General features: G+C 39.3%; 2 protein-coding genes and 1 long non-coding RNA gene across 3 annotated transcripts in view; 2 read left to right on the top strand and 1 right to left on the bottom strand.

Moving 5' to 3' along the window:
* LOC307156695 overlaps positions 1-14,051 on the bottom strand; it is a 343,191-nt gene that overhangs the window by 220,841 nt on the left and 108,299 nt on the right. The gene's annotated exons all lie outside the window — the stretch shown is intronic.
* LOC307156380 (uncharacterized protein) overlaps positions 1-14,051 on the top strand; it is a 67,496-nt gene that overhangs the window by 14,170 nt on the left and 39,275 nt on the right. The gene's annotated exons all lie outside the window — the stretch shown is intronic.
* Positions 6,166-10,493, top strand: LOC307165837 (uncharacterized protein; the record flags this gene model as incomplete). Its single annotated transcript, XM_079883842.1, has 7 exons — positions 6,166-6,214; positions 6,869-7,186; positions 7,284-7,628; positions 8,041-8,160; positions 8,382-8,441; positions 8,587-8,667; positions 8,779-10,493. 7 exons carry the CDS (start codon positions 6,166-6,168, stop codon positions 8,832-8,834), a joined length of 1,029 nt encoding a protein of 342 aa, XP_079739968.1. The 3' UTR covers positions 8,835-10,493.

Here is a 14,051-nt window from a genome sequence, read left to right as displayed (position 1 = left end):
TCCTGAACAGGGCAGGGGCTTTCGATGGGGCGTGTGAAGACCACCAGACGGGGAAGACACTTAGAGCGAGACACTCCACTTCAGCAGTACACTGTATCAATGTAACAGGGTTTAACTGTTCAACAGTAGATGAAACATTCAGCTGCAATACCTTCTCTCGTTCTAAACAGGGCAACAGCTTTCAATAGGAGCGTGTGGAGACCACCAGACGGGGAGGATGCTTTAAGCGAGACACTCCACTTCAGCTGTACACTGTAACAATGCAACAGGATTTAACCATTCAACAGTAGATGAAACATTCAGCTGCAATACCTTCTCTCGTTCTAAACAGGGCAGCGGCTTTCAATAGGAGCGTGTGGAGACCACCAGACGGGGAGGATGCTTTAAGCGAGACACTCCACTTCAGCTGTACACTGTAACAATGCAACAGGATTTAACGGGTCAACAGCATAAATAACATTCGGCATTAACAGAGCCGTGCTGTCTCAAAATGGTAAGTTGGGCGCTTGATGTGTCAAACCCTTCCTTGGAGACAGCGGGTGAAAGACTATAGAAGAGAGTGCACAGCAGACTATTAATACTTCTCCACACGATAAACTTCACTCCATAACACAAACCGTGTGAATCGTCACTTCAGGCACTGCATTCCACTCGCCCACCGTGCATTCGGGCCAGCACTCACCCACCGGTCTTTCTCCCACCAGATCGACTCTCGTCTCTCGCAAGGGCTCAACTTCTCTCCAGAGACAGCAGAAAACGGGTGCAGCGATCGTCACATTCAGCGAAGGAAGAACAAAAGTTGGAGACAGATCAACAATTCACTCTGTGTACTAGTTCACTCGTGCCACACGCTTTCCAAACTCTCAACACCACTTCAGTGTTAGTGCATATAAACAACGAATCCGATACTCATCACTTTGCGTCTTTCCCACTGCTGACGATATTCCTTGGGTTTTCGTTGACAAATACTTCACTCTCTTCTTTCCACTTCTCAGCTTCAATCTTAGCCCGCTTCACAGCCCAGCCTCAAATACAAACAACCCGCCGACAAAACACAGTATCTCACGGGAGGAGAACCACACGACAGTCTGCTTCCTCTCTATTTTTAAAGCCCCATCTGAATATGTGTCCCTCTCACAACACTCTCTGTAATTACTCCACACCTGCTGTCAATCGGGCAATTGGCCTTGCTGCCATGGCAACAGATTCGCAGTGCAATAGAGACGGGTGTCCACAGGAGGTCTCCAAATAACACTGCATTCACAAGGACTTTAGTCTCTTTTCTAATTTTTTTTGTCACACCGTGACAATAAAATGCAACGACAAACTGTGTGAGCGCCCCTTTGATAGTCAATGCAGTAAAGTGCAATGACACTGTTATCGGGATCCCCCTTTAGGGTAGTCTCTGACAGCAGCCAGCCAGCCACGTGATCTCTGCTGCCGGCGAAATACAAAACCTCCTCGGCAGTCATCATGAAGCGGAATTATGCAAGTAAAACAAGATAGTAGTAAGTGATCAATTACACTGGATGAAATAGCTCTATTTGTCTTGTACAAATGGTGTAATTTTGCAGCAGGTAGGCTAGCAAAAATATGTTTATGTTAGCTACCTGCCTGACGGCAAATGCTGCTTGTAAAGAATAGTTAGTGCAACTTTTTTTTCGAACGGACGGAATATGGTTACATACTATAATGTTTTTTTTAACAGGATAAGGAAGGCGCAGATCTGTTCCAGAATCATTGTTTATCGTATTTAATGACATGACATTGCTATAGCTTTGTAATAGGTTTTGATGAAAGTGGCATAGCATGCTATACTAACTATTCCACCGTGATAATCTATTTACCAAATGGGGGTTAGGAAAACCACACAATATTCCGTGCATCAAACATTAGCTCGGGATGTTTTTAAGCATTGGTAGCTGTGAAAGCAGCTGCATCCCTTCCCTTCTAATATCAAAATATGGAAATGCTAACATATCTTTTCGGTAACACTTTATAATAACCATCATTAATAGATGGTAAATTGTTAGTTATTTAATCTTTAGTTAATTGTCATTTAACTGTTAGCAAACAGTCTTTTTACTTAATAAATACTTTGTAACCCATCTATAAACATTATTTAACCAGAAAGAGGCAGAGGAACATGATTTTTTCATAGCTTATCTTAATGTGCTAGTGTCGGGATATACGGTAGTGACAGTTTATGCAAATATGACATTATTTAACCCTCATGTGGTGTTCAAAACCCTACAACACCTGTGTTGTTCCCGGACAAAAATGGCCGGCCTATAATAAATAGCTTATAAATCACTCATTATACCATATTTTCACCGAATCTTGGATTCAATCTTTTTGTCAACTTGTTCTCTTTCAATTAGGACTGGTTTTATATTTCAATTTGCATCTGAATAATCGTAAGCCTCATTTATTTGAGAGTAGGCATCTAATTTTTTGAGTAAAAATAATAATAAATAATAATAATTTTGGAAATATTAAATAAAATCTGAAGAAAATTGGCAATGTTGATCACACTAGTCTACTTTAATATTTCACCAGAAATTTTGTTTTGAAATTTTTTTATTTTGTACAAAATGGCACATTGTCACACTTGTGGTGTTCCCGGTCAAAAATGACCGGCCTACAAAAAATAGCTTATAAATCACTTGTTATGTTGTATTATCACCCAATATTGGATTCAATCTTTTTGTCAACTTGTTCTCTTTCAATTAGGACTGGTTTTATATTTCCATTTGCATCTGATTAATCGTAGGCCTCATTTATTTGAGAGTAGGCATCTCATTTTTTGAGTAAAAAAATATATATTTTTGAATAATTTTGGAAATATTAAATAAAATCTGAAGAAAATTGTCACTGTTGATCACACTAGTCTACTTTATTTTTTCACCAGGAATTTTGTTTTGAAAAACTTTTATTTTGTACAAAATGGTACAGAGTTACACTTGTGGTGTTCCACTGGGCCATTGAGGGCCATTGTTTCAAAGTCACTAAGGCCCCATTTACACTGCATGGTTCAAGTGACCCAATTCCGATTTTTTCCTCTCATGTGGCACAGATCGGATATGACCGGTGACCGTGTAAGCAGGAAAAAAACGCATGGATTCCGATTTTCTCAGATCGGATTCAGGCCTCATTCATATATGGTAATAAATCGGATACGTGCATTTGCGTGTGCCATGTAAGCGGACAAATCGGATATTCCCCAGTAAATGCGAGTCATACGCCATTAAAAAAGTGACGTCAACGGCGCGATGGAGGTCGAAGGCTCAACACAGTGGAGTAATTTTGTTCTACACCTTACAAGAGCAATGTTTTGCTGACCTTTGAAAATAGTGCGGAAAGCAAAACACTGCATAATTAGAGATGCGCGGATGAGCTCCAACATCACCCGAATCCGCAGCCAAAAACAAATCATCCACCCGCCACTCACCCGCACCAATAATTTTCTCTGATTTAAGTATCCGCACCCGATGGTCAAAGTTATTATTCAGGCCTATGTGTTGTTACGCGTGAGGATAAATTAATGATCATCACCTTCAACAGCGGACTCGGCGACGGTTGATGCGCGCATCTAATACAATGATGAATGAACATTTCTTTAAAACAAAATTTATTTGACAGAATTTCATTTTCTTAATGGCATAAACAGGCTCCCTTGAAACTTAAACTGGAATGGAACATGATCATATTTTAGAGAATGTAGTTATTTTCGTTAATAATGATTTATCTATCCACCCGCGACCCACCCGGAATTAATCAGAATGTACTTGACCCGCCCGATCCGCGGATTATCCGCAGAGCCCCCGCGGATATAACCGCGATCCGCGCATCACTATAATAATTTTCTCTGCTTCTGCATCCATTGCATATCGAGCTGTTTTACTTCATTTTCCGTGCCAGAACGTCTACATTTGGTTGTTTTGGCAGTGTATAGTGTAAATGCAAATATTGGATACAGGTCACTTTTAAAAGATGATGTAAGCGGGTCGTCAAAAAAATCGGATATAGTCAGCAAATCGGAATTGGGCATCAAGACCTGCAGTGTAAATGCAGCCTAAGTTTCAGTTCAATGCGATAACATTAACTTGTATTTTCAGGAAAAAGAAAATCTTCTCCGGACAAAAATTACCTGAACACCACATGAGGGTTAAGTTACCAATGGATCTTGAAAAGTTACTTCAAGGTTAATGCAAATGTTCAATTGTTGAAAAATGTTCAAATTTTATGCACAGTATATGCAACAGCACTATTTGCACTGTAAACATTTTTTATTTATATAAAGTGTGGGTGAACTATATGGCTATGCTGTGGTTCCTGTAGGCTGGGGGGCTCCATGTCCATTTTGCTTGGGGCCCCCGAAATTCCTTCAAACGGCCCTGGATAAAAGCATACAGAATAAATGGTCTTGGATAGAGGAGGTGGGTAGAGACGAAAAGCCCTTTGGAAGCTGGTGCTCCAGCAACCAGGAGCATGTTTGTGCACTTTGTGCGCAAGGAAAATATTATATGGAACTAGTGGGAAAAAAGTGCTGCTACGGCACGAGTATTAGACCCTAGTCATCAAGCAGCTGTCCGAGCAATTCAACACACCTCACGTTTGCAGGGTTCCCGCGGGGTCTTATAAAGTCTAAAATTCTGAACTTTAAATTGAAGTCCTTAAAACGTCTTAAAAACTGCCCGATTTTCATCCGCGGCCTTAAATTTCATTTAGTCAGGTCTAAAAAAGGTTTTACCCTCGTTCATTTCCAGAAACGCTGGCCGCAGAAAGTTATTACAAAGTAGCAAAAAAGTATCGAGTCGTAGCCTACAAAGCGGAGCTCTAGAGCAGGGGTCTCCAACACGTCGCTAGCGAGCTCCAGTCGCTCGTGGCTTGATTTGAGGTCGCTCACCAACAGGCCGTTCACATATCGCGTCTTTTGCGCGCTCAAGTTCATTCAAATGTAGGCGCGCGGTAAGCGCGCTCATAATTGAAGCGACGCGCTCGTTTTTTTCCAGGCGTTTTTCGGTGGTGGAAATCCATTAGCTAAAACATTTTTGTCATTGAAGAGCGCAGTGCATGGTTGCATAGCAATGACAGACGCCACGGGAAAATTGGAGCTAATTTTACTATTAATAATAAAAGATAAGCTAAAGTGCATTGTAAATGTCAGTAATTTTTTTCTTTTCATAAAAATCATTTTAAGTCTGAAATATGTGAGGTTTTGTCAAAACTTTATTTGAACTTGTAGCCTACATGTTAGTATAAAACATGTTGCAAGACACTTTTAAAATCTGGCTATCATTTTTAATGGTATTATTTTAATGTTTATGTAAACAAAAAGTGCATATTGATGCTTATTTTATTTGTTATTTGCTGGTTTTCGACATAAAACTTGGTGAATTGATTTCATTGTGTAGTATTAGTACTTTTTGAACAGGATTCTGTGATAACGTGATGATTTTTGTCACTATAATCATGAAATGAAATGTTCATGCCATTTCATCTCTAGTTATGATCAACTAAAATCAACTAATTATGTTTTTTACAGTATAATATGCAAAGTATAATTTTCTATAAAAAAAATTGTATCTGATTCTGTTCTTTTCTCTGACACGCGTTGTTGGGTGTGGAAGGTTACTAATGTGATTGCTTTATCTGTAAATTAAATAAAAAATAATAAAAAAAATGCTTTTTCAATTAATTCATTGATTAATTCATCAATTAATTCATCTGAATTCATTGAAATAAAATGAATTCTTTGATTTGAATATTTTTTGGCAATGCGTTGTGTAGGTCTTAAATTTTAAAAAGGTCTTAAATTTGACTTACTGAAACCTGCTACTGTAATATAGGCTTGTATTGGGTTTGTTCATCTCATGTCTGAATGATGTCCATTTATATCCACAAAAGTCACCAGAATCTATCATTTAAGGGACTATTTATCAAAATGTTCTCCTAGGGGAGCACACCCCTGGATCCCACTTGACAATTATGTTGATCAGGGCATATATCTTGGCTAAGGGGCCCGCTTATCTCCAAGGGAAAAAAGTTCAGGCTCAGGATTTTTTTCTACTATCACCCCCGATATTGTGTAAAATATAGTTTTGTAGTGGACTCAAATGAAATGGGTTTACAGTAATAAAATGCTCACATTGCTAGCGCTGTATGGCCTGGTTTCACAGACAGGGTTTAGATCTTGGGTTTGTAGAGGAAAGTTGAGTGTCACTCAGAGTCAAGACCATTCAAGACCACAGAGCAAAATCCTCAGTGTTAAAGTACACAGTTCAGAGTCTATATGAGCCCAATCTACAGAGAGGACAAAGTTACACTGGTATAGTGTCACTATATAGCAACGCATTTAAACACTTGGTTGGTCAGATGAGAGGAAGTTAATAACCACAGGAGGAGATGATGATGTTTAAAGGAGGAGCTGTAACTATATATAATGAAGAGGAAGACTGACAGAAACAGAAAATGGCTGATAAGTGTGATCTGTGTGTGCTGGGACTGATCATTCTCTCTTCACTTCTCACAGGTAAAGAAATCTGTATTTTCTCTAAAGACATTTAGTGGAATTAGTCTGGAAAGAGTTCATTTGAACATGCTCAGTTTATTCTTGCACACATTCACGTTGTGATCTCAGAGTTGTGTATTGATACACACAGATCATACTGTATTATTCCTGATACTGGACAAAGTGTCACTCAAACATCTGATGATGAAGAATTATCTTCATATTAAGAGTGTGTCAGTGATTTGAACAGCTCTCTGATAAAGACTAATAGTTTATTCTGGAGAGTGTGTGGTTTGCATTAAATGAGAAATAAAAGACTGTATTTGAATCTTCTGTTTTTTAATTGTGTTTCAGGAACCAGGGGAGTGGAAGTGTTCATCAGTTCTGGTGAAAATGTCTCTCTGTCCTGTAATAAAACTCTTTCTGACTGCAAATCTAAAACTACATGGACCTACAATAACAGATACAGAGATTCATGGAGAGTTAAACTGATTACTGGAGGGATAAAGAATAAAGACACAGAGAGACATGAGAGACTGAGTCTGGAGTCTGACTGCTCTCTGAACATCAAGAACGTCACAGTAGAAGATTCTGGATATTACAGATGCGAACATGTGAATGACAGACGACAAGTGCTAATTGCTGCTTATGTTTATCTGCATGTTCTTCATGGTAAGTTTATGATTATGTTGTCAATTTAAAAAGGGCAGATTTTCCCTTTAAACTCAGATGATGATTGAAGAGTCTGTGATTTGTGTCTTGTGTTCAGTTTCAGTGTCTCCATCATCATCTTCATCATCATCATCATCATCTTCATCCTCACAGACTGAGATCAGTCCAGGCCGCTCTGTGACTCTCTCCTGTCAGTTGTATTCATATGCTGGACACTCCTGTGATTATTGGGGAGTTGAGCTGTTGTGGGTGAATCAGGCTGGTGTTGATCTGAAGACAGACTCCAGATATCAGATATTATCATCATCATCAGATCAGTATCACTGTAACATCACTCTGACTACAACACTCCTGAATGAAGATGACAACAGAGAGTGGAGATGTCAGCTTACTCGCAGAGATCAACTGGAGACCTCAGTCAGATACACTGTCAAGTATTCAGGTGAGAAAACACTCTTTTCTGACAGATTTGTGAAAACTTCCACAGATTGGCTCTACTCTTTCTGATGGCTTCATACGTTTTGGAGTTGTAAATACTAGGCTTTAATACACTCGTCTGATTTATGCAATATATCATGTATGACCCATGTAGGAGGCCAATATTGGGAATTATAAGGATTGTTATGCAGTTTATGACTGACCACTAATAATGATCCATGTAGGAGGTCGGCTTTAGGAATTATAAGGCTTATGTCCTTCATTCAAGCTGAAGGTTTATTTGCAGAAGCTCAACTGTGTTTCACTCTCATATAAACCAGGAATAGATTATACAGTAACACAGTTATACAGTAATACAGTAATACAGTACAGTCTCTCCTCAACTGATATGAACATATGATGTTAATGTCCTACAGATGATGCGTCTGAACATTCATCTTCTGCAGATCCAGTCGCTTCACCAACACGGATTCCAGTCAGAAGCTCAAACTCTGAGAAGACATCAAGCCGAACTACAGCAGCAGCTCCTACACAAGGTTCATGATCACATGATCACTGTATAAATAGATTTACTTTTGGTGAATGGCGATAGTCATTCTCCTCCTGACAGCTTGAGAGTGAAGTAAGAAGATAATAGATGACAGACTCGTGCACATATTCATCATTTCTGTGATGTGAAGCTCAAGTATTATGTGATGATGATGTTGTGTATATGTGGCATTATGTGTTGAACTGAACTAACAGACGTGATCCACAGATCCAGCTGATCCAGCATCAGAAACTGAAGTCAGTGTGACTGCTGGATCATTATACAGAGGTACTACACGTTCATTTATACTGACAGCTTTATAACATTAAACTATCAGTCAGTCTGTAAATGCTTCATCAATAACTGTTGATAGTTGAATACCCTTGACTTCAGTCATGTACAGTTTCTCTTCTTCCTCTCATGTTTCCTGCAGTGATTGTGATTATTGTTGAGATCGCTGTGTTTGCTGCTCCTACTGTGATTCTTCTTCAGATCATCTGTGCAAGAAGAGCTGGTGAGTTTTGAGCCGCACACAATCTGATGATTCACACTCATCTGATCTGGAACAATCTGCAATCATGATAAAAACACATACGAGAGGTCAGTCAATGCTTTTATTTTGCAGGGAGGAAGGACTCGAAGCACCCAGAGGAAATAGAGATGCCGACAATATTAGAATAAAATACTGATGAGTTTAGAGCCAATCTGCAGCAATATTTACAATAGCAAAAACTTACAGAGGATTGTTCATTGTTTTATTTTCTTCTTCTCAGAAAACAGAGAAAAACTCTGAGCACTTATAGTGACACAATCATGTTCAGATTAAAATATTGTTGTTTTTTAAAAATAAAAAAAAGGCAGAATGGTTTACATTTATATGGATTTATATACAGTGGGTACGGAAAGTATTCAGACCCCCTTAAATTTTTCACTCTTTGTTATATTGCAGCCATTTGCTAAAATCATTTAAGTTAATTTTTTTCCCCTCATTATTGTACACACAGCACCCCATATTGAGAGAAAAACACAGAATTGTTGACATTTTTGCACATTTATAAAAAAAAAAAAACTGAAATATCACATGGTCCTAAGTATTCAGACCCTTTGCTGTGACACTCATATATTTAACTCAGGTGCTGTCCATTTCTTCTGATCAGCCTTGAGATGGCTCTACACCTTCATTTGAGTCCAGCTGTGTTTGATTATACTGATTGGACTTGATTAGGAAAGCCACACACCTGTCTATATAAGACCTTACAGCTCACAGTGCATGTCAGAGCAAATGAGAATCATGAGGTCAAAGGAACTGCCTGAAGAGCTCAGAGACAGAATTGTGGCAAGGCACAGATCTGGTCAAGGTTACAAAAACATTTCTGCTGCACTTAAGGTTCCTAAGAGCACAGTGGCCTCCATTAAATGGAAGACGTTTGGGATGACCAGAACCCTTCCTAGAGCTGGCCGTCCGGCCAAACTGAGCTATCGGGGGAGAAGAACCTTGGTGAGAGAGGTAAAGAAGAACCCAAATATCACTGTGGCTGAGCTCCAGAGATGCAGTCGGGAGATGGGAGAAAGTTGTAGTAAGTCAACCATCACTGCAGCCATCCACCAGTCGGGGCTTTATGGCAGAGTGGCCCGACGGAAGCCTCTCCTCAGTGCAAGACACATGAAAGCCTGCATGGAGTTTGCTAAAAAACACCTGAAGGACTCCAAGATGGTGATAAATAAGATTCTCTGGTCTGATGAGACCAAGATAGAACTTTCTGGCTTGACAGAACTGGAGAGGATCTGCAAGGAGGAATGGCAGAGGATACCCAAATCCAGGTGTGAAACACTTGTTGCATCTTTCCCAAAAAGACTGTGGCTGTATTATATCAAAAGGGTGCTTCTACTAAATACTGAACAAAGGGTCTGAATACTTAGGACCATGTGATATTTCAGTTTTTCTTTTTTAGTAAATGTGCAAAAATGTCAACAATTCTGTGTTTTTCTGTCAATATGGGGTGCTGTGTGTACAATAATGAAGAAAAAAATGAACTTAAATGATTTTAGCAAATGGCTGCAATATAACAAAGAGTGAAAAATTTAAGGGGGTCTGAATACTTTCCGTACCCACTGTATTTGTGTTGAAAGTCATTCTCTTGCGCTTCATATGTAAACTGCTTTAAATATAATATTAATACAGTAATGGACAGACTCAGACTGTATAATCTCTCTCTGTTCTGTGTGATGGAGCTGATTTGAGGATTCTTGGATCTTGTCTGTTCATTCCTGTTTTTAGCATCTTTTTTCAGTTTGAATGATTGCTATAATTTTCTTAATAAAACCTCTGCAGTTGTGTTTAATAAGTCTCCTTTCCTGAGATGTTTGTTCCCCTTCATGAGCTCGTAATGTATCGTAATATAGAATAGTAAGTGTGAGTATTAATGGGTCGAGTGTTGATGAAATATATGCGTTTTCAGCCGTTTGTTGAAGATGGCTAAAGCCTCATCAGCTCAGGTTGAGTTCGGCAGGTCGTTCCTCCAGCAGGAACAGTCCAGGTGAAGGTCTGTGAAAGTGATTCTGTGTCTCTTTGAGATGATGCACCACAAGACACCGTTCACTTGCAGAACACAAGCTTCTGGAGACACATCGGTCTGGAGTAGTGAGTTTAGGTGTAGAGGAGCAGAGCCAGTGGTTGTTCTGTAGGAAAACATCAGGGCCTTGAATCTGGTGCGAGAGCGGCTGTTGGAAACCAGTGCAGGTTTATGAGGAGAGGAGTGATGTGCGTCTCTTCGGCTCGATAAACACACTCTTGCTGCAGCATCTGGATCAGTTGCAGAGGTTTGACAGTGATGCTGGAAGGAGAAAGCATTACAATAGTCCAGTCTGGAGAGAACAAACGCTTGGACAAGGAGTTGTGAAGCTCCGATAGGAAGGGCCTGATCCTCCTAATGTTGTATAAGGCTAATCTGCAGTTCTAGCAATGTGGTCTGTGAAGTTCAACTGATCATCAATAGCTGAATGGAGACGTTGTGATGAAGTGTTGGGTTGGCCGACACCATGATCAGTTCTGTCTCAGCAAGGTTTAGTTGAAGGTCCTTCATCCAGCAAGAAATGTCTGTTAGGCGAGCAGTGAAAGGAAGAAGAAACTCGATTTCTGATTGGCTACAGCAGTCAGATGACATCACAGGTGCCCTGATAGGCTGTAAAACATCATCAGCTCTTTTGTCTTCAGAAAGCTGTTTGTCTGTAAAAGCGTCACACAGATGGCTGGTTGGGTTAAAAAGTGCATCACGTCATGGAAATGCTCCACTACGCCTGATGATGTGTGATCTGTTTTGGAGCAAAGCACGCTGGGTTAACTCTCGAGGGTCTGACTGTACTCAATGCGATCGATTCACAGTGAAGAAGCTCCGCTCCCGCCTGGCTCTCTTTAAGAGGGATGGGAGCAAAGCATTTGCACATAGCGGTCCAGTCCCACTGCTTTGTTTATGAGGCTCACAGGTGGAGCTGGCGGAGGAGTTTGAGTCGGATCTCTGCCTTTATCAAAACTCAGCGGCTAGCTCCTCATGCCCAAACCAGAAGCATCGGCAGGCCCGTCCGATCCGGCAGAGAGCATGTTGTTGGCCCAGTCTATCTCTGAGGAGAGTTGAGACAGATGTTTTAAGTAAGCCTGTCTCCTCCCTCTCTCCAGGAGTTGGACATGATGACGGTGGAAAAGAGGAATCTCTAGATTAGAGGAGTGATTCCTTGCCAGGCATGCGTGGCAGTGGGCCCGGCTGGAGGCGATTCCTGTTGCACACCAAGGCGATGTTGCAAGCCGACTAAATTAAGGACCTTATCAAGGCGAGGGAGTGTCTCCAGATGCAGTCCTGGAGCTCCGGCGCTCCACAGACCTCCTGAAGTCCTGAGCCATCGGCCGCTCTCTTCCTGCAATAGTTGCCATTGAGTGGCATCTGTGGGTAAACCTTTTGGGGCTCAAGGAGGAATAAAAGTCTTCCGGGCTTTTAATAACACCATTGAGACAGTGGTCCAGAAGTTCAGGGAGGCGAAAGTTAAATCAGTGGTGCTTGAGAAATACATCCCAGATCTTCCAGAATATCTGTAGTGTTGATAAAGGAGGCTGGATCTGATCTTTCTTCCTCAGAGTAAAGCAGCACATTATAATCCATGTGTTGTGTAGAAACACTCCCTGAGACAGATGAATCTCTTCTTTAGAGTAGTGTGTAGTGTGTGCATATACTTTCTGTTTGACCAAACTGGAACTAATGCTAATAATTACTTTAAAAATACTTTAAAAACTGTTTCATAATTCAGGATTCATGGATAGTAGATAACTTTTAAGTAACAAAACATTTTTATCATTAATAATGTAATGATTTTATTTCTAGATTTTAACGGCATGCAGGAAACTGCTAAAATAAGGAAGTGAAACTAACAGTAATGCTCTCGTGTGCAAAAGAATATCCTTGTGTTCAGAGTAGATGTGTGTTGAGCAACTTCTCAGACATGTTTCACACACATGTAGAGACACTTAACTGTGGTATAGTGTCAATAAATATCAACTCTAGCATGATTTACACACTCAGATTGTCAGGAGTGTGACAGCGCTAACATGTGTATTACATGGTTCATGATACTTTAACCCTCTGGGGTCTAAGGTGTTTTTGGGGTCCTTGAGATGTTCTGACATGCCCTGACATTTTTGCTTTTTTCAGTTGCTTATAAACATATTAATGGCAAAAAAAAAAATTACACACTCTTTAGCACAAACAGGGCTACCATGAAATGTGACCAACAAGAATGTACATGTCTGCATTTTTGAGAGAATAATGTTTATGCATGGTTATTGAAAAAACTAAAAACTAAAGTTTCTGAAATAAGGCCATAAAACACATTCTAAATATGTGCCAATAAGACTTTTGTCTAAAAGATGTCATCGCCTAGTGTTTTTTCTTCAAAATGAAGTGAAAATCACCCTGCCTTATCATTCACATAACACAATACATTGATTTGAATTTTGCAAAGCACTTTCTGTTTGAAAAGCCAATATGCGGAGTGGGCGTCAACGGTCATGCATATTTAGTGGTTCACACCTGAGGAGACAATGGGGCCCGCATACTTAATTAGCCATTCATTCAGGTGAGTCACTGAGCCACAAGAATGCAAGAGCAACAGTTGGAAGCATCTCAATTCTTTTTTATTTTTCCACATATTGTGCTTGCAATTTGGCCTATAATATCCAAGGAAAACATGACTAGTAATTGTGCAGTTAATTCTCATACTGTATTTTCAGTTTTGGAATATTTATCCTCTCCCCAAATTTGTCAATAATAAAACACAATAAAAGTTATTTAAAGAAAAGGCTTATATTTACCTTTTAATAGTTTGTTTACATCTACCTTGTAAATATATATTTTTTTATTAAAAAGGCAATTACAACAATTCAAGTGTAATGTTTCTTTGTAAAAACTAAAGTATACATTTTATCATACATATTTCAAAGTTAAGGATTTGATTGATTATTTGATAACTTTATTTTTGACAAAACATATTATATTTAACATAAGCAAATATTGGCAAACAAAAGCTTATTTGAGGTGGCAGATATTTTACAGTAAAAATGTATAATCTATCCAAAACTAATCAACGAAATGTCTTTCATATGTCTGTAACATAGGTCTTTCATTTTTATTATAAGAAATATAAATGTTAATTTGCAGTTTAATATGTTGCTTATACAAATACATTTTATTTCAACATATTTTAGTCGATATTTACTGAGTGTAGCAATACAGTTTGCTAAAACCGAAACATTCATACACAAACAGAAACGCCTGACTGTAACGTTGTTTTTATGAAATATTAGGGCATATAAATGTTAATTTTCAGTTTAAAACGTTGCTTATACAAATAGCC

The sequence above is a fragment of the Squalius cephalus genome, assembly GCF_949319135.1.
Source record: "Squalius cephalus genome assembly, chromosome: 1".
Lineage (NCBI taxonomy): Eukaryota > Metazoa > Chordata > Actinopteri > Cypriniformes > Leuciscidae > Squalius > Squalius cephalus.
This window is presented reverse-complemented; position numbering and strand designations above follow the sequence as displayed.